Genomic DNA, 20,366 nt, shown 5'->3' on the forward strand with positions numbered 1-20,366 from the left:
GCAACGATTTTATTAGGGGTAGAGACAGTTCGGTAGAGAAAACGTGATGCAAACTATTCTGTTAGCTCTAACAGTTCTTTGAGTAAGAATCAAATGCATAATGTGTGATTTGCATTAGTATTAATAATGCAGAATAGGTTTATTTAAAGATCTTTTATTGTAGATTCACATTAGTTTGCGCTCAATTACAGCTCGACAGCTGGCACCACCTACAGGTTTGCCATGCTTATAAAATCGATAATTGAGCTCCACCCCACCAGCTGGTATTATTTCAGGCCATGTTTCAGTGTTCATCAACAGATTCCTAACATAGTATGTGCCCTTGGGCAATGGACAGCTCTTACCATCAAATGGTAAGTTTGTTATCTCGCCCTGTCGCAATGTTGACTTAGCATACGTTCCAATATACAATTTCATTGCTCTACAAATATTCATTATGGGTACATTGTAAAGAACAGCTCGCCAGCGGCCATTGTTGTTTGGATCATTACGAAAATCGACTGACAATTGAAAATTTTCCCCATCCATATCTTCGAGTATGTGGACGGTTCCATTTAGAGAGCGTTCGCGGCCCACAACGCGAAGATTACGAAAATCAACAAGTAGTTCATTTTCGGGTTCCAAAGTATCAAATTGCACAATTTGCACATTGTATTTGTATCCCTTCAATAGTAACAATTAATGAAGTATTTATTGTTTTTGTGTCAAATTACTTAACTTACCCAACTCCATGATAAATTGGCCCTTAACAGAATTAACTGTATGGTAATCGTCACCGACAAGTTCATATTTCTTTTTGTTAATTGAATTGTTGTGACGCTTGAATTTATATGGTTCTTAACTGAGAGGTTTCATGTTTTGTACATCTGATCGCATTATTAAATCTTTACAACTTTGTAGTCAAACACCAATAAATGTTTATTGCCACTAATTACCAATTCAATCCAATAATGAGAATATAATCAGCTCATGAAATTACCAGCATGTGCAGCGAATTGTCCAACAATCTCTTGTTAATCAACCTTTTTGGTGCCGTATTCATTTTTTCGAACAATATTTCCCCACCAAGTGTCACAAATAAAGCAAATCCCTTTTTTTAATAGACAAAATTCATGAAAATCGAATTTTTTCCAAATGAATGTTAACTTTCTGTTAGCAATAACGTTTCCTTGCTATGTTATTAAAAGAGCGTTCTGTTATGTTGCTTAACAGTAACTGTGTATGTTAATTTGAACAAAAATAGGCAAGTTGTGTTTCTTGATTATTTTATTATGACTAAAGAATATACTTTCATATGAATATATTATTTATAAAATATAGTTTATATAATATTATTTTAGTTTGTTAAATAAAATTCTATATCGTCAAATAAATTATTTTGTTAACATTTATGGTAATAAAATGCAAATATTTGTGAATTCTATTTGAGTTCATGAAAGTTTCTTCTCAACTTTGTTGAGCTGTTAAGCAACAGATTCCCTGTAATTCCCTGAATCCTTTGGCAGCGGGCAAAGCTAACCATCGAATGCACATTCGTATTCAAACCCAGCTGCATAGTCGATTTGCGCTAGCTGCCAACAAAGAATCTCATTGCATAACAGATGCCCATAACTGGCATAGCGAATATCATTGGCTTCCATTGGCCATTATTGTTCGGTTCGCTGACATTTGGCACGTTTATGTATCCATATCCTCGAGTGTGTGCTCTGCGCCTTTAAGTGCGCGTTCACGTCCAATAATGCGATTGTCGCAAAAATCAATAACCAATTTTGTTTCAACTTGCAGAATGCGCAGTGAATCCCTATTCAAAAATATGCTCTTTTTTTTAAGAGCCATTTTCATTGTCTTAAACAACTTTTGGATGAGTTGCCGCTAAGCAGCCGACCACTTCATCTTGCCTGACTATGGCATATTAATAAATAATAATTCAATTGCCATCATTGCCTTTGCCAACCCTGATTGCATCATTTAAATGCTTAATTTGTGCAATTTTAAATGCACAAAACGTACTAATTACAATTTGCTTTAAGCCTAAATGTTGTTATTAGCTTATCGTTAGCGATATAAATATGTAATGAATGCGAATCATTAAATCATGCAAGTCATGCACAGTTTAGGGCAACGTATACGTAATATAACGTATACGCCAGAGCACACAACAGCCATATGCACTACCAATTTATGGCTTCAATAAACATAAAGTTCATAAACTCCCAAGGCGTCGTTGCTCATCATTTGCAGCGGATTGTCAGGGGTAACAGCAGCAGCAACAGCAGCAACAGCAGCAGCAACAGCGATGCTGCTCGGTCAAATAAATAATGAAAAAGAAAAGTGATGTCATAAAAATTTTATCTCTTAACTGGAATTGAGCAGCATGAACAAGCAACAGCAGCAGCAGCAGCAACTGAGCCTGCAACAGCAACACAAAAGCATAAGCAGCAACAATACTACACTTACACACACACAAACACACAGAAATATGATGCTTGGTCATTTTCATATAAAAATTGACAATGGCGTTGGCCCTTTTACCTCGCTATGTCTGTGTGTGTGTGTGTGTGTTGTTGTTGTGCTCGCAAGCAAGCAAGTGGAAAATGCGACAAAAGTGAGGCAGACACGGCCCGATAAAAGAACGAGTTCGACACACGGCATGAGCTTTGCCAGTCAGTGTCATATAATAGCACAGCCCGATAACAACAACAACAACAACAACAACAGCTCTAAGAACAACAACAACTACATTCAGTTGCATACAAAGCTAAAAAGGCATCTAAGCTGCGATTGAACATATTTTTTGTTTTTTTTTCTTTTTGGTTTTTGTTCTTCTTGTCATACCTCTGTTCTATAGATAAATCTGCAATATGCAGCTTTATAGCAAAATTCTATAAAATGCTCAAATACGCATCTTCACATTTAGGAATTATATATAAAATTCTCATCTGAGCTGAGTTCAGGCTGACTACTTCAAGCTCAACTTGAAAACTAAACTCTTTCAATGTGGAATAAGTGAGACGGCGAATGTTGACTATTAAATACCCTCACATATACGTTCTACATAACTTTATACTAAATATATACATCTACCATGAAGAGAGTAATTTCTAAATAGGCATTTAAATCAATTAAAGCTACAATAAAATGTATGTCAAGTTTGCGACCTAGGACATTTTCTGATGGAATATTCAATTCAATAGATTTATAGAAGATAAATAATTTCTCTAACTCACGAATAGTCAAGCGAATCGTGAAAAGCATTTACAAATTTCTGGCTAACACTCTTTTGGGGTATACAAAACAGTTTTGAAGGGATTTTCAGAGGGCGCTTTCGACAGCTTTATGCACAATTTGGTCTGCAATTGTTTGGCTTATATATCCTGCTTTTCAGCTTGCAGACTGTGAAACTTAAAACAGCAAAACTGTTTTTCCTATCAAAACAAAATGCGAGTCGAGCAAGTTGAACTGCATAAGATGAGCCCAAACATAAAATGGTCAAAATGTTGCTGAATTTCAATTTAAATTGCAATAAAAGAGAATAAATGTTGATTAAAGGGCCACGCCCCGTGCATTGCAACTTTCGCTTTTGACTTTCACCTGAGCAACAGGAAAGTAATAAAAAGAAAACAATTAAAGTATAGAGCTAGAGGAAAACTCAGTTGCAAGTGTGCACGAAAATGCGTAAGCCTAAACTCATTTCCCAATTTGTTGGCATGAAATGCTTTTAATGTGAAAACTTTGCCCGCCCCCAACAACAGATGGCGCTGGCACGTGGCAGGCGGCTGTCCGGGCACTGTAACCAGGTTGCGCTTGCCTCATTCTATACTTTCCCATTACCCCGCCTCCTCCCCCCTCCCCCCTCGCACGATGATTAAGTTGCAAAACTTGGGCAAATTTTTGGCAAACAACGCGCACCGAGCCCCAAAAACAAGCAAAGTTCAAGTTGTGTAGGGCAAATGCAATCAAATGTAAGTACAACAACTGCAACAAGGTTTAAACTGGATTTTTGAGAATGTCGGCTAGAGGGTCGTTTCGGTGAAGGGGGCGTGGCAGTAGCTGTGCCGTGTAGTTAGCTGTGCTGCTGGGGCAAACAAAATATTGAATATGATTTGCAAACACATGCGCCTCCCCCCAGCTCCAGTCGCTGTTTGGGCTCCATCTCCAATCAATAACACATGGCTGCGCCTGGGTGGTGCGGGGTCTGAGTCCATGTAACAGGCATGTGTTTATATGCCCTGCCAGAGGGTACCTTAGTTTTAACATGATGTGTGTTACGCGCAGAAGAAGACGTCTCTTTGTATCTAAAACCTGAAAATCTGAAAGTCTATCTAACAGTAGCCTTGAATATATCCGTCTTATTTTGCAAACTAAGTTCTTGTTTTTTTTTTGTTTTGTTTTGAAAGATCATGTTATCTTTATACAAGTTTTCTTTCACATATCTGCAAGGTCGTAGCAACTATCTGCTTCAACTATAACATGTAGCTTAAATATCAAATATATTGTAAAAGTTCACATGTCGGCAAGAGCATCAAATCATCGAGTTACCGAAGCTAGCCTTTCCTTCTTGTGTTTTTTCGTCTCTTTTCTCTGGGCTTTATAGCTACGTGACTTGATGTCTCCATCTGCGAGTCTGTCAAGCCGTAAATAGAAAATGAAAAGCGAAAACAAGCAAATCGACAAGGCAGCTCGTGGCAAGTCCTTAAATCGCATTCAGTGTGTGGGTGCGCTCACCCCCCCCCTCCCAAAAGCAGGCTATGCAAATATGTGCCTGGTGTCGCCCTTTTACGCATTTTCACTTTACTCTTACACAAAGATATATGTATATATGTGGCATGCTTCCCATATTTACATAAAAATGCACTCTATCTGCCTGTGACCGCATGTGTGTCAATATAAATATATGTATTTACTTTGGCACACACAGATACACCTATGCTACTTATTTGCACATTTGGCATCACAATGTCTCTGCAACCCTCTTTAGCCCTCGCTGCATCACACTTGTCTTGTCGTTCTTCATGTTTAACATGGTAAGCATCTAATCGGCTTTGGCTTTGACGTTGACTTTAATTTTCGCCCTCTTTTGTTTGCCGTTTGCCATAAATTTTGGGATTTTAGCCTAATGCACTGTGTGTCAAATATGCCAAGTCAAATACCCTTACTCTCGCTGGCTTGTTCACTTTCAATTAGCTGTGCTGCTGCAGCTGCCACTGCTTGGCATTTACATTAACTTGACCCGAAGCGCTTGCACCACCAGCTAAGCCACCCTTTGGCCCGAAACACGGCGCATTACAATCCAATATTCGCATAATACTCGTTCCTTTCAGCCAGTTTGCTAATTGGCCCGCCTCCTCCTGCTGGCCAGTCAACGCCTTGGCTTAGTTCAGCTACTAATCTCGGGATTTGTTTGCCATTGCCACGGGCTTTCAATTGCTTAACTGGTTGCCGGGCAACCCACGTAAATTCCCGAGCCAAGTCTCTGGCTCTTGCAGTATTAATATCTCAAGTTGAAATGCACAGCTGCATATCCAGATACGCACACAAGCGACATGCTTCGTTTTTCTTCTTTTTTTTATCCCAGAACCTATTTACAATGTAATTAAGACAAGCTGCTTGTATTTACAGAACTCTGCTTACATTAAGCACAAAATTAATTAAAATTCAGGTTAGCAGAAAAATGTTAATCGTAATTGTTACCAGAGTGAAAAGTCTTGTGACATATAAATCTAGCTACGATTTTTTAGAAAACATTCCAATATGTGAATTATTTATGAGAATAACCTATTCATTTATTTTAAGTAGACATATAGACGAACATATATAGTTAATTTCTGCTGTTGATGTTGGTCAAGAAAGGTAAGGGTATTCTTCTATGTAAGAGAAAAGTGAATTAGGGAGAAACCACAAAAGTGATAGAGCATGCGAGAGATAATCAACTAAATACACACTTTTTCAAATTTCTTCATTAGGTAATCAAAGCTGTAATAGAAATTAAATTAAAACAATTGCCGCAATAGTTAGGTTTTAGTTTAGGATTTAGCAGTCTATTTGAGTGCGTGTATCAAAGGCATTTCGTGAGGGCCTTAACTTTGTTGTTTCAATTCAATTCACTAAAAGTAAATATGTAAATAGGCTGCGAGCAATTGGCAAATAGACACCAACCAATTTCAATGGCAATGTAAAGCACTTAATTATTATCGCCAGTTTCTGATTGACTGAGCAAATTCAATAAAACTTTTTGTCCCAAAAGGCTGATTGATAAACAACAAAAAGACCAAGCCGGAGGAGAAAGGTAATATGATATCTTATGTTAAGGTTATTTACAGAAGGGGCTTATAATAATTCCACTTGCAACTGTAGAAAATAATTAGGAAATGTTTTTTCCTGCGAAATTGTTAGCTCTATACAAAAATGTAATTGTTTCGGCGGGTTTCGAAATCCCAACCGCAAGTTAGAAAGTCTTTCATACTTTCAGGAAAGCTAAACTCTTCGGGACTTGGTTTAATTGTTAGTTTGAAGCACTGCATTTTAAAACAAGAAACACCAGCCACGCGAGTTATATGAGCCGAAAACTTTGATTGCAGCCTGTGTGAAGAAGTGATGTCTCAAATCTGAAGCTACAAACAAAGACGGGTAAAGTAAAGTATTTAAAAGCTGTTAAAACTAAGAGAAAGCAGAGTCAGTGGGAGAGTGAGAGTGAAATGGAAATGAAACGTTGCATGCAACGCGCTGTTGCGAAGACAGTTGGCTGATTTGTGGCTGCCACACGTTATCTCATGGCGTGTCATTAGGGAGCCTGGCCCGAGGTGTCGTATACGCAATGTGCCTAATTGCCGGCTAGTTGAAAACTTTCGACACAACTTTCATTTGTACACATTTGGCTGCGGGTAAGCATGGCGGCAGGGCGGCCGACATCAATGACAAATGGCATTTGGCAAAAGTTGTAAACCTTTTTTCGGCACTTATCTGTCACACGTCACACAGCGCCAACATCATTTGTCAGTGCCCAACTCCGGCCAGGCCGCAGCTCGGATACAGTAGCTGGGAGCCGTAACCAGGCCCGAGCACAATATCCTCTTGTCACGCTCAATTGTTAAAAATGACAACTAATTAATTTCTGTCCGCCTGAGCTGACCAATGTGCACCAGCGCTTGGATTTTAAATGACCTTTTTGGGTTATGTGGCAAGTGGAGCTGCAACAGCTTTGGCATAGACCGGGAAGTTAAGTCCAAAATCTGATAGGGCATCAACAAAAAGGGTTAAACGCTAGCTGACACTCGAAAGCACTTTAATGAGGCCGGGTCTAGTTCACAAATGACTTCATTAGGCCACGCCCATTGCCTCTCCAAAAATAGGACTCAAACTCGCGCTGTGAGTGTAGGTGTGTGTATATTAGTAAAACATGGCCCGCAACCAGGCCGCAAGCACTTAGCGCAGCTAAGCAGCTCAGCTGGCAGTGCAATGAGGCTTGCAGTGCTAGGCAACCGGCTTAGGCTAAAACACCGGTAGGGCCAGGGGCAGTCGGAGAAAAAGAGCGGAGACTAGTTAGGTTTCTTGCTGCACACAAATGCCATCATTAACTGATGCTGCCTGCCGGCGCTTTTCATTGTTTGACTTCGGCTTTGGCAGCGCTAATGATTCGACTCTGCCAACCAGTAAGTTCCTCTGCCGCTCCCACACCCCCTTCAGCGGCACCTCTTGCCTCTCGTGCAACTTGACCATGTGGTCAACTTAATGACAATTTGCAGCTCGCAAAAACTTTGCTAACTGCATTTAGGTGCATTAAGCGCCAAGCCGAATAAAACACATGTTCCAAAAGTGTTGACTGCACTGTTCACTGCTGCATTTCCTCCCGCCCCAATCCTGCCCCAAGCCCCCGTCCCCCTTTAACCGCCTATCCCAGTGCTCACTTCTAATGTTGCAATTTGTTGCCACGCTGTGTTTATTACGGGCTGCGGCTGCGGCACAGCAGGGCATTTGCGGCTTTCAGCTTCAACTGTTGCCCTGGTTACTTATGCGACGCAGCCAAACATACATATATACCACTGTATACACCACTATATATATAAATACATGTATATAACAACTCCTACATAGTTGCCACTTGGCTTCACTTTGGCTAGTCCCAAAAACTTTCAGACAAGTTTTATTTTTGTGATTTTTTTTTTTTTTTTTTTTGTGCTGTTTGTTAGCTGGCGACTCTGCAGTTGGTGACATTTTCGGCAGCCAAAAACTTTTGAACTTGGCGCGTAATGAAGAAACTGAAATGGGGTAAATGGGTAAAGGTTGGGAAGGATGTGGGCTTTGGGGTAGGTTCTGCTGCAGAGGCAAAGTGCTCGTTTGGCTTTGAGTGGAGTTCATTACGAATGCCGCCACGCTGCGCCGCGTGTTGACTTATGCATAATTACTGTTTTTCATAGCCCAAGCAGACCCGCCAGCTAAAGAGCTAAAGAGTGGGCGCCGTCATGGGCGTGGGCACGGCAGATTGTCTGAGGGGGTGCGGCGAGGCAGCGCTGCAAGTTTTTTGGTGCTGCCAGCCAAATAAGCCAGCCAGGGCAACGGGCCGCGGCGGTTCATATGCTCATTTGGTGTGCATGACGCACTGACCTGTTTCAAATGCAACAACAACAACAAAGAAAACCAGTACGAGTGAGCTGGTCGGCCTTGAACGACTAGCAGATACCCTCATATGCCTTACACTCCATTATGCAGCGGCTGTACTTCTGTAACTCTCAGCCCTTCTCGATGCCTAATGTCCGATCTTTGTTGAAGTGTTCAGATTTTTAATTTCATCCAAAGGCGTGCACATAGTTAAGCACATGGCTTTACCCTTTAACACGATATTCGAAATGTGAATTCAAATACTTTACAAAAACCTACTTCTCTAATTTGGCTTGACTTCTCTAAAGGGCTTGACTTAAAATCGATAAGGAAATGCGAGTAGATGGACTCAAACAAATCATAAATTCGTTCAGCATTTAATATAAGAGTATATGGGATTAGATCGATTCGGTTCGTCGCCCTCAAACAGGAATTTTTATGCTTTGTGGTTGGATTTGCTTTCAACTGCTTGTGCCAAACATTTGAGCAAAAACATTATACCCTTAACATTTACATTATGCCCTCAATAACAAGAAGAAGAAGAAGAAGAAAAAAACAGAAAAAACAAGGAAACACATCAACAAAAAAGTTAAGCGCCCGACACTTGGTGCAGTCAACTGGGTTCCTTGCCAGCGCGGACAGCCGGACGCACCGAATGAGCTGACGGCTTGTGTAGCATACTTTTTAGCGCCAGCTGCTAAGTTTGCGATACCCAGCAGTTGTAGGGTATGCAAAGTTTTGGGCAACTTTATAAGTATATGGGGCAACACACACTAACTTTGTTGGTTTTAATAAACTCTTTAAGCGTGGCTCTTTATGTTCATATTTGCATTATTTACACAAATTCCGAGCAGTTTAATGTTTAAGTTACGCGGCATAACAGGTCTCTTACCAAATTTCAGCATCATTAAACTTCAACTTTTCGATGCATTAAACGTTTGAGTAAGAGCTGCTGTTTGGTACAGAAATCTATAAACGAGGATTTCCTGTCGTCACGTTGTCCGCGTGCCAATAAAACTATCAACACACATCCATCGAGCCCTGCCCCGCCCTCATCTCTGCTGCTCGGTTTTGCCAATCAATAATCATAATGAAAACAAACAATGGCCCCATTTTCGCTGTTTTATATGTCACATCATGACGTCGCCGTTTTGGTACCGAAATTGTTTGTGTAATTCATGTTAACTTCCACAAAATATACAAAATCGCTTAATAGCCATCACTTGTCCACGCATTCACTCCACTCCCAACCCCGATGACATCTATTCATTAGCAATACATTAGAGACGACATTTTAGACATCAAAACTGTCATGTGCACAGAGAGCTTGCTCGGGATTTTCATACATCCAACGTTGCCCCTAAAAAAAAATTAAGTTCCCATTGAATGAAATATAAAACAAACATTTTCGAATTAGAAAAGTTTGCTTTTTATTATTTTTCTATAGATTTTACTATATAAAAAAAATAAATTAACAATTGCCCCTTGAATTGAACTGTTGATTTCTCGCTTGTTAGTTCAACGCCCACACACGGAAACCTTGTAGGCTTATGAGGTCACATTTTTGAAGCAGAACTTTTTAACTATGCACGTCGATTTGTCCAAAACTCCATCTAAATTCGCTCTTTGAACCAAAAAGGTACCGTAAGCCAGGACGAATAGTTTTATATATTGGCTTAAATAATGCCCGCTAGTATACATATGTAATATAAGAAAAATGTATAGGAACAGGTCAACTGGCAGTCGAGCAGTGCCTAAAAACAAACATATTGTTACTACTGCCAAAGCAAGTGAAACCTTGGGCAATGGGAGGGTGGATGGGTTGGTCAGTTTGCTGACACTGGGCTAAAGTCAAGCGGATAAACAAGAGATTAAAATGTCATAAACAATGCCTTTTGAGCATCCTGCTAAACAACTTAATGAAAGCTGCAGGTCACAAGCCGAAATGCTCTGCAGAGAGCTGAGAAGCCAAGCGTAAAGTGTTACGTACAACTATTTTAGACTTGAAAGTTTTTGCAAACAATCAACACGAACACAGACACACACACACACACACACACATGCACATTCATATAGCAGCCATGCCATATATATCTTTAATCCTTATGTGAAGTTGAGAGGCAGCAGCCAGCCGCAGCAGCAGCAGCAACAGCAGCAGCAGCTATGTGGCAAGAGGCACAGTCAATAAATTTTCATAAAACTTTTGATTTGTATTTATGAGTTTTTGGACTACGCTGGCAACTGTGGGAATTCAATTAAGTCAATACGGATACGGATTATTGTTGTTTTTTTTTTTGTTTTGTTGGTATGTTTGTAAAACAATTGAAAAACTTTATTTGGGAGCTTGTGTTTCGCATACATATCGCACAGGGGTAGGTACATAAATGATATATTATCATACAAGGGCATAACATAAAAAGGACGCTTAGAATTAAACAATCGTGTAAGGACACACACACACACAGTCGCATACACATGCACACACAGACACACACACAGAGCATAATGTGCGTGTTTATAAGTAGTTTTGTGCATTTCTTTACAAACTTAAACAAAATACTGCATTAAAGTTTATCAAATGCAGCAGCAGCAGCAGTCGTTGCAAGCAAAATAATAACATAATTCCTTAATAATTTACGGCTGCAAAGGTGTGTAGCGGGGGCTGGGCGCACGTGTGGTTTTCTGATGCTGAACATGGCCGCATCCGCCGCAGCGCACCTTTGTGGGCGTAAATTGTACAGAGTATGACTGATAAATTGTGGCTGCTAATTTCCTGACATTTTTTTGTGTTTTTTTTTTTTGTATAATGTAATTGTTTAAGTTGATTGAATTGATTACATATTATGCGTAGCTGAAGGTAGGAATGAATATTGAATATACGGATATATATCTATGCACATTAAACGATGCAGAAAAACAATCAGAAGAAAAAACAATGAATTAATGCAGACAGCTGGCTGCTTATTCGGCGCTAGCATTAATCGTAATAGTTTTGCCCTTGGGATCATCGAAGCGATCCATTGTCTTGATGTCCATCATCCAGCATAGGCCCAAAAAGACAATCACCAGCAGAATGACAATCACAAACAGACCCATCAGTATGCCGGGCGTAACGAAGCCAACACAGTCCCAGGAATCATCGAATGCAAAATTATCCCTGGCTGTTTGACTGAAGGGCGCCTGCAGCTGCAGTGAGCTCCATGCCAGCGCATTGGCCTTATTCTCCTTGGCTGGCGTATACCAGGTCGCATTGCCGCAGGCATAGGAGAACGTTGTGGGCGCATTGACACCAGGCGTGCGGAATGTCTCGCCGCCATATGCCGCATTGCTTACTGTATAATAACCATCGACGCTGCTATAGCTGACATCAAAGGTGATGTCCTTCCCGGCATCGGTGTGCAGTGCCACGGAGAACTTGATGTTGGCGGTGACATTGTTTACGGTTATACCACTAACCTTTAAGGGCGTGGTTGTCGTAGTAGCTCCTTCGTTAATGTACTTAACATCGGTAAAGCTGATGGCAAACTGATTGCCGCTGTAGAATCTGTAGCCGCTCGTCTCTGCTGCGGTCCAACGACGCACGCGACGCTGCACAGTGGGTGCCGTAGCTGGCGCAGCCAAATACAGATAAGCCACCTTGCAGCCGTTCAATTGCTTGCTGATAGCGGCAATCGCGGAGTCTGTTCAATAAGGTAAATATCAATTAGCCTACATATATGCATGAGTTAGTGGCTGTCAGGGCGTACCATGTGACTGGAGCGTAGCAGCACGTGTCTCGGACACATCCTCAAAGGAAACAAAATGGGCTGTGCCCACCTCACACTTGACGGGCTGCACCAGCTGACCATTGGCATCGATGCTGTTGTGCTCGCGCTTTTCAGCTGCAGCACGCAGTGCCTCGGAGGGATTCTCTACGCTGGTGTAGTACGTCTTGGGGCTAACGCTCTGTAGCTGAGCGTAACATGACTGCGCCTCGCCATTGGAGCACAGGAAATCCCTATTGCTCAGCTAGATAAAATAGACAGACCTTTTGCTGAAGCACAGTTTTTACACTGTTATTTGCACTGGACTTACGCCATTTTCCTCGAAGGCCACAACCATGTGATCTTTCAGCAATGTCGCCAGCTGCTCTCCAAACTCTGCCTGCGGCACTGTGCGCAGCGATGGCTTCGTGGGGCTGTCAAGTAATAGATGTAATATATGGCTACGATTTGAACGGCTTACTAAGCACCCACCTGTTGGCACCCCATAGAAAAACGGGCGTCTGCTCGCCCAAGGCGACTCCAATGACGCACAACGCAATCAGCGACTTCCACAACATTTTGTGGCCTGGCTCGCTACGTGGACGTACTACATTCACGAAATTAAAACGAAACAAAAGTAAAATCAACAAATGAACATAATTAAACACAAGTATTAAAATAAACCAACCAAAAATTAAGAAAAACTACAAACGAAAAATGTGAAAAAGTTTTTCGATTTGCACGGCCCGATGTCGATTTGCGCTGTCAGAGTGAAAAAGTTTTCATATGACAGGTCATGTGATGGGCGACCAGCTGACCGATAGCGAATGTGTTAAGTCGATATTATAGTCGATAGGCATGCCAGTCACAACGATGGTAAAATTGTTTGCTCGCGGGCGCACTGCAAAACGGCATTAAGCAGCACTGAAAGTTAAGAAAACTATCGAAACAACGGGTCTGACCTGTAATATATGTGCTTGGCGCGATTTTACAATGCAAATTAAAAGGCTTATGCCTTTATGGCAAATATAAAAAAATAAAAGACGAATTAGATATGTACAAAATAAGTGTAAGCTGCGTATTAAAAAGTTAATATGCTATATAGTAAAGTACTTATAAGCCGCAATATTTATTTCTTTGCGATAGTTCCCATCGATACTATCGATGTACTTGCATATGTCATGCACAAGCTTATCATTCTTAGACGACCATCACTAATTAGAAACCGACTTAAAATCAATCTTTTTTCTTCTCTAAGGTAAATTACGTGCGAAATAAACAGAATTTATTAATTAAAGTGCACGAAAAGTGTGGCGATGTAGAGCTATATAGGGGTACGAAATGCGTCTGCGACGCCGCTGGCATCGGCGGATGCGGCGTACAATTGAGAAAATCTATCGCCTTAAAATGCAATCGCGCCGCAAGTTGGTTTACTTAGCCGTATTTGGAGCACTATGCGTAATATTCTGGCTGGCTGGACAGCAGTTGCTGACGACTTCGAATGGTCACTACAGTAGCTACTACGGCGAAACGCATTGTGCGCCCATTGATGCCGTATACACCTGGGTAAATGGTTCGGATCCGGATTTTATTGAGTCCATTAGACGCTACGATGCCAGCTACGATCCGTCGCGCTTCGACGACAAGAATGAACTAAAATACTCGTTGCGTTCGCTGGAGAAGCACGCCAGCTGGATACGGCACGTTTACATTGTGACCAACGGCCAGATACCCAGTTGGCTGGATCTCAACTATGAACGTGTGACTGTGGTGCCGCACGAGGTGCTCGCACCGGATCCGGAACAACTGCCAACGTTTTCCAGTGCAGCCATTGAAACATTCCTCCATCGTATACCAAAGCTTTCCAAACGTTTTTTGTATCTGAACGATGACATCTTTCTGGGTGCACCGCTCTATCCGGAGGATTTGTATACGGAGGCGGAAGGCGTGCGTGTTTATCAGGCATGGATGGTGCCCGATTGCGCCTTGGACTGCCCGTGGACGTATATAGGCGATGGCGCCTGTGATCGCCACTGTAACATTGATGCCTGCCAATTTGATGGTGGCGACTGCACCGACAGTGGCACCGGGATTGCCGGGCAGTTGCAAGAGGATCTGCATAGCGTGCCCGATGTGCCCGTGCCTGTGGGTCATGTGGGCGTTCATAAGTTTCCCAATGTGGGTCTGCAACAGCTTTTCAAACGCAGCTCCACTAATTTCAAGGAGCTGATGCGGCATAGAAATGTGTCTACGCTGCAGGAGCTGCGTCGCATTGTGGAACGCTTCAACAAAGACAAGCTGAAGTCTCTAAATCCCGAGCTGGACGCCAGCAGCGCGATGAGCAGCAGCACCAGCCGCAGCAATCTGCTGCACAAGGAGGACTTCAAATCCTCCACAGACATTTACTCGCACTCGCTGATTGCCACCAATATGCTGCTGAATCGCGTCTATGGCTTCAAGGCGCGTCATGTGCTGGCGCACGTGGGCTTTCTCATAGAACGCGACATTGTCGAGGCCATGCAGCAGCGCTTCGAGCAGCAAGTGCGCCAGACGGCCCATCAGCGTTTCCGTGCGGCCACAGATTTACAGTTCGCCTTCGCCTACTATTCGTTTCTCATGAGCGAGACAAAGTCGCTGGGCGTGGAGCAGATCTTTGATGAGTTCGATACGGACGGTTCGGGCACATGGTCGGATCGCGAGGTGCGCACGTGCCTGACGCGCATCTATCCACCGCCGCTGGACTGGTCAGCCATGCGCTACTTCGAGGAGGTAGTCCAGAACTGTACCCACAACCTGGGCCATGATGCTGCAACAGATAATAAAATAGTTCACTCGACGCTGGTCTATGAGCGCTACGAGGACTCCAATTTGGTAAGCTATTATCTAATCCAGGCTCTATGTCAGTCGCACTTATAATTTTCACTCTTGCTCTTTGCACAGCCCACAATTACCCGCGAGCTAGTCTACCGCTGTCCACTGCTGGCGGAGGCTTTGAGCGCCAACTTTGGCGTACGCTCCAGGTATCGCTATCATGTGAGTCCAAAACGCGCCTCGCACAGCAACTTTATGATGCTCACCTCAAATCTGACGGAAGTCGTTGAGGCGCTCGACCGCATGCGTCGCAATCCGCGCAAGTTCAATTGCATCAACGACAATCTCGATGTTAAGCGTGGCGAGGATAACGAGCTAGTGCGTCATCTGCTCGAGGATTTCTATTTATCTTTCTTTCCGCGACGCAGCAAATTTGAACTGCCTCCACAATTTCGCAATCGCTATGTGTCCTGGAACGACTATCAACGTTGGCGGCGACGCAAACGCGCCGTTCTCGTCGTCGGCTATGGCGTTAGCCTGCTGCTCATCATCTTTCTACTCCGTCTGCTGTGCCAACATAAGGCCAAGATTGTGCGTCGCTGTGTGCAGCGTCTGTAAAACACGCTGATATTAAGGTTGTATGATTTGTTTTTCATTTCAATGTTGTGATAAGTTATAAGCTTTGAGATCGTCGCCATTTTAGCGCCATTTATAGGTGGAATCTAGTTTTAGTTAAGGTCTACCTAGACTATATCTTATTTAAGCGCAATCAAGAGGCTAATTTTAAGTGTAGTAAAGTGAAATATCTCTTAGATGGGTTTCTTTTTCGCTGCTGAGGCTAAAAAGTCAACAGATTGAGATTAAAAGTAATAATATACATAGAATTTTAAACATAACCAAGCTAACATTTACTCATTTAAGCTACTAGTAGGCTGTTATCCTCAAACGTCAGCTAATGTGTTGTTAAATGAAATTTAAGTCGTCAACTTAAATTTGGTTTCTAGCCACAATTTACAGGCTTTTCGTGTTCAGCTTTCGCTTTATAATGCCACATTCAAATCTCTACATACTTACCTTTTTGTACTGTTAATCTTAACAGCATTACTTTACAGGAGCTCTCTTACATTACAGTGGCTTAAATAAGTCTGTTCGATAGTTTTTATTTAGACAATTCTCGTATACGGCATTGTCTTAGTTTATTGGTACGAAAAGTGTACGAAAACTGTATTTACATATCAGTGTAAATATGCCTTAACTATTATATTATATATATATATGTATATTTCTTCGGCACTTAAAACGAGGAGACTCTGATATACATACACACACAGCGGTATAAAATATATTTATATATATATAGATAAAACTGTTAACTCGTATAGCTCGTCCGCCATTGTTTACATGCACATAATAAATATGGTAAAGATTTGGGCGTCTAGTGCGTTACACATTCAGTATTAATAGCTATAAAAAATGAACGCAGATAAAACTAATTATGTAGGTTCAGAAAAACAAGTGATATGCTCTCGAATAAACAAGCACACAGTACTTAAACATGCACACATATATAGAAATAGTGTAATATTAAAATAGTTAATGCGAGCTGCACATGCACGCACACATAAGTCTGCACACATGCATGCGGGCGAATGTGTGTGTGTGCACGCATGTAATACAATGCTATATATACATATGCTTATATTAAATTCCGATTGAATAAAATTAATTCGCCCGCTGCTATTCGATGCGAATGCGGGTCGTTGAGCGACGCAACGTGGTGCATTCCTTGACGACCAGACGCATGAGCAACAGCATGGCAATGATGTCCGCCACGATGAGCATATAGAAGACATTCTGCCAGCTGTGGCTGGAGATCAAACCGGCCAGCAGCGGACCCACTGCCGCGCCAATGGAGCCCGTGCCATCTATAATAGCTGTAACCGTGGCCAGGGCATTCGAATTACTCTCCAAGGAACTGTGCTGACCCAGTTCAGCGCTGACTGAGGTCGTTATTAATGCATACGGCCCGTTCACAAAGATGCCCACAATGATGAGCAGAAGCACGCTAATTGTGACGGACAATGCGCCATACTGTTGATACATTAACAGCTGGAATAAGCCAATACATTAAGTACATATGCATACAGATTAAATTTGAATAGAACTCACAATGGGCGACGCAAAGAACAACATTACTGTGCACACTGTGGCCGACATGCCCGTCAGATCAGATACATAGCCGGCGGCTATGGCACCCAATATGCCGCCCACATCGAACAGCGTAGACAGATCGGCGGACAGCTCTGGACCCAAGGTGCCTGAACGAAACAAATGTATAAATAAGTAAGCAGAAAAAACATATTTCAAGAATTGACTCACTGGAAGACTGTATATAGAGCGGCAGCCAGTACATGAACGTATAGCTGACCAGCTTGGTGAAGAACAGGCAGAGCGAGAACTCAACCACGCCGGGTATATAGAGCGCATCAACCAAGCTAATGGGACGGCCATGTCCGGCTGGGCGTTCCCTAGACGGCTGCCGTGACAGGATGGGGGTGCGTTCGGTGGGCGCTGGGCGATAGCTAACCTGATCCTGCAGGGAAAAATGTATGTAATCAATATGAGCAGAAGCACAAAGCGAATCGGACATATAATACAGATTTATAAAGAATTAGCTGAAGAGGCGCAACAAACACAGAAGCGTACGACACATGGAAAAGACAAATGTGGGATGCATGCACTTACGGTTTGTTGGGCGGCATAAACGGACTGGGCATAAAACTGCGCAGGCATACGGCAAATTATTTGAGATGAGTGTGTATTTTATTTAAATAAAAAGTCAAAAATGCAAGCAACAATTGCTGAAAGCGAGAACATTAAATACTTACGGCTTCGGTGTGACGCGCCTGTTCCTCATCGTCATCATCGTCATGGTCCACATCCGATTCATTGGCCACATTGCGACGCTCATGTGTGACATGCTGTGGATAACAGCCAACAATCTCTGGCTGATCAACCAGAAACAGAAAGAGCAGAAAGCCGACAGCTCCAATGATAATGCCAGGCACAACAAAGGACAGGGCCCAATCCTTTTCCACATAGTGCGCCGCAATTAGTGTGCCCAGAATATTGCCAATGGATGTGTGGCTATTCCAAATGCCAAATATCAGGCCGCGTTTCTCTTTGCCAAACCAACGGCCCACTAGCGTGACAACGCCCGGCCAGCCTGTGGTCTGGAATATGCCGGCAAAGATTTGCACAAATATAAAGTAGCTGAGGCTGTGTATATTGGAGGTGCGTGCCAGGCCGAACAGATAGGTGAACACGCCCGTCATAATCATGCCCATGGACAGAAAATAGCGCAACGAGACGCGCTCCGCTATGAAGCCCGACATGAACATGGCAATGGCGTACGAGAACAGAAAGGCCGAGTCCAGCATGCCAAAGAGCGTCTTCGAGTCGGAGCCATCTGTTCAAAGAAAGTGGGTTAAGTGAGTCACGGAATATGCACAAGAGCTAGACCCAAACTAACCAAATGGCGCATAGCCGCAATCGCCAGCCTCGTGCAGCCTTGCCTGCGTATTCGAGCAATTCCCATGCAGCACGGACTTGACCACTGAGATCGGCTTGCGGGACATGTGATAGCAGGCATAGGCAAGGAATGTGAGCAAAAATATGGACATCTTGTAGCTGAAACGAAGGTAGATTTAACTAGCCGTTGACATTTGCTTAATTGTCTCTTACCACAGCTCCTTGCGCGCATGAAATCGCGGACATTGCCGCGAGAAGCTCTGCAGCACGCGTATCCCGATGGGTATATCGTTATAGCTGTTACTCATTTTGCGCGTTCTCGATGCTGACGGTCTCATCGACTGGCCCAAGCTTCTCTATAAAGCAGCTGCACACGTCCAGGGGGCAGATCGTGTAGCTACTTCTTTCTATATTGAGCTGTATGAAGAGTTGCAGTTAGCTTTGGGTTGCCGAATATTCAATACTCTTACAAATAAAACAGATTTGCAAAGGGTTTTTTTTTTCAATCTCAGATCGTTTCCATGGCAGCTATATGATAATTTCAGAGATAACTTGAGACACAGAAATGTTATCATTAAGTAAAGTATATGCCACTATAAATCTATTTGCAGGAGCTATACGATATAGTTAAGCGACATTGACTGTAGAAGATAATCCGATCTGGTCTACAGCGACATGCTTCTTTGGGATTGCTTTAAAACTGAGCGACAGACAGACGTACCTGGCTATAACGACTCGTCGTCTGTTAATACTAATCATGAACATATGTTTACTTTATGGCCGAGATTTTGTAAGGGTATAAGCAGATCTAGAGGCTTACACAAATGCAGGTATTTGTAGGGTGTTCATCAACAGGTAGCGCTCACTGTAACGCTGGCGTAGCTAATAATGTAGAAAAAACTATTCGCGGTTGGCGGCCCCTTGCGGTTGCAGAGTGAAGGCTCTTTATCTGCTAGTTTCCTATGAAGTTTTGATTGAAGAATTCGTTTTCCCTTATCGCACTTTGTTTTTGCACACATACGCAAGTTTGCGCGCACGAACCGAACACACACACACATATACACAGGCACAGACAAACAAACATATGCTGTCAGTCGAGCTGGAAGCGAGGCAAGTGTCCAAACTGAATCACCGCCGGCTACAATATTCGTATCACAAAACAAATTGTATTCAATTTTGTTGCGCTGGCAATAAAATGTGAAATATGAAACTGCAACGTAGTTTGTTTGTTCAGTGATATTAGCAACTCTTTGTTTGTTGTTTGCGTGACGTTTGACTGCGGCTGTTGCTGTTGCTGCCGCTGCTGCACAGGGGAACTGTCAGCGCAACGCTGACAAACTGTCGGTTCGAATCAATATTACTTAATTATTATTTACTTTACCGTTAAACGAACATAAAACAAATAAACAAAAGAGCGTAACACATCTACAGTTATATCGAATCGTTCGCAATATGTTCAATCGAACGACTCACAAAACTGAACAAGCGAACTGCCAAGTCGACTGTTGTTGTTGTTTATCTGGCTAGTTGCAGTAACAGTTGTGTATGCTGTTAAACTCACAATGGCACTGTCAATGGCAGCTGCAAGTTATCGATAGTTTTATCTGAAGTTAAAACAATTAATCGGTGAGGAGCAGCAATGTGTTCGCGTAAAAACCATAAAATTGTATTAAATTTTAAAAACGT

General features: G+C 42.5%; 3 protein-coding genes across 5 annotated transcripts; 1 reads left to right on the forward strand and 2 right to left on the reverse strand.

The window, feature by feature from the left end:
- Nucleotides 1-11,419: 11,419 nt before the first annotated feature.
- VhaAC45 (Vacuolar H[+] ATPase AC45 accessory subunit) lies at nucleotides 11,420-13,165 on the reverse strand. The gene is made up of 5 exons (XM_002050282.4): nucleotides 13,027-13,165; nucleotides 12,831-12,945; nucleotides 12,670-12,772; nucleotides 12,342-12,603; nucleotides 11,420-12,275 (listed from the first exon to the last, which is right to left on the reverse strand). The coding sequence occupies exons 2-5, from the start codon at nucleotides 12,914-12,916 to the stop codon at nucleotides 11,557-11,559; spliced, it is 1,170 nt and encodes a 389-aa protein (XP_002050318.1). The 5' UTR covers nucleotides 12,917-12,945; nucleotides 13,027-13,165; the 3' UTR covers nucleotides 11,420-11,556.
- A 368-nt stretch (nucleotides 13,166-13,533) lies between these two features.
- On the forward strand, nucleotides 13,534-19,097 carry Gnptab (N-acetylglucosamine-1-phosphate transferase subunits alpha and beta). Its single transcript, XM_002050281.4, has 2 exons — nucleotides 13,534-15,209; nucleotides 15,279-19,097. The coding sequence occupies exons 1-2, from the start codon at nucleotides 13,680-13,682 to the stop codon at nucleotides 15,765-15,767; spliced, it is 2,019 nt and encodes a 672-aa protein (XP_002050317.1). The 5' UTR covers nucleotides 13,534-13,679; the 3' UTR covers nucleotides 15,768-19,097.
- On the reverse strand, nucleotides 16,461-20,208 carry MFS16 (major facilitator superfamily transporter 16). 3 transcript variants are annotated; one of them, XM_015174495.3, is made up of 8 exons: nucleotides 20,062-20,208; nucleotides 18,894-19,097; nucleotides 18,682-18,839; nucleotides 18,038-18,618; nucleotides 17,895-17,930; nucleotides 17,529-17,742; nucleotides 17,319-17,467; nucleotides 16,461-17,258 (listed from the first exon to the last, which is right to left on the reverse strand). In XM_015174495.3, exons 2-8 carry the CDS (start codon nucleotides 19,016-19,018, stop codon nucleotides 16,887-16,889), a joined length of 1,635 nt encoding a protein of 544 aa, XP_015029981.1. In that variant the 5' UTR covers nucleotides 19,019-19,097; nucleotides 20,062-20,208; the 3' UTR covers nucleotides 16,461-16,886. The 3 variants fall into 3 exon arrangements, with proteins under 3 accessions (XP_015029981.1, XP_015029980.1, XP_002050316.2); XM_015174494.3 differs by lacking the exon at nucleotides 20,062-20,208 and adding an exon at nucleotides 19,501-20,014; XM_002050280.4 differs by lacking the exon at nucleotides 17,895-17,930.
- Between the last annotated feature and the right edge of the window lie 158 nt (nucleotides 20,209-20,366).

Source organism: Drosophila virilis, chromosome 5, assembly GCF_030788295.1.
Source record: "Drosophila virilis strain 15010-1051.87 chromosome 5, Dvir_AGI_RSII-ME, whole genome shotgun sequence".
In the NCBI taxonomy this organism is placed as follows: Eukaryota; Metazoa; Arthropoda; class Insecta; order Diptera; family Drosophilidae; genus Drosophila; species Drosophila virilis.

Bases quoted from the DNA above. Each gene is read 5' to 3' on its own strand.
- VhaAC45 (XM_002050282.4), bottom strand. From the start codon at position 12,916: ATGTTGTGGAAGTCGCTGATTGCGTTGTGCGTCATTGGAGTCGCCTTG. The intron at 12,773-12,830 runs GTGGGTGCTTAG...ATTACTTGACAG, and splicing joins TTTCTATGGGGTGCCAACAG to CCCCACGAAGCCATCGCTGC. The intron at 12,604-12,669 runs GTAAGTCCAGTG...TATTTTATCTAG, and splicing joins TGGCCTTCGAGGAAAATGGC to CTGAGCAATAGGGATTTCCT.
- Gnptab (XM_002050281.4), top strand. From the start codon at position 13,680: ATGCGTCTGCGACGCCGCTGGCATCGGCGGATGCGGCGTACAATTGAG. The intron at 15,210-15,278 runs GTAAGCTATTAT...CTCTTTGCACAG, and splicing joins GCTACGAGGACTCCAATTTG to CCCACAATTACCCGCGAGCT.
- MFS16 (XM_015174495.3), bottom strand. From the start codon at position 19,018: ATGAGACCGTCAGCATCGAGAACGCGCAAAATGAGTAACAGCTATAAC. The intron at 18,619-18,681 runs GTTAGTTTGGGT...TTCTTTGAACAG, and splicing joins TTGCGGCTATGCGCCATTTG to ATGGCTCCGACTCGAAGACG. The intron at 17,743-17,894 runs GTAAGTGCATGC...TTTTCCCTGCAG, and splicing joins TTTATGCCGCCCAACAAACC to GATCAGGTTAGCTATCGCCC.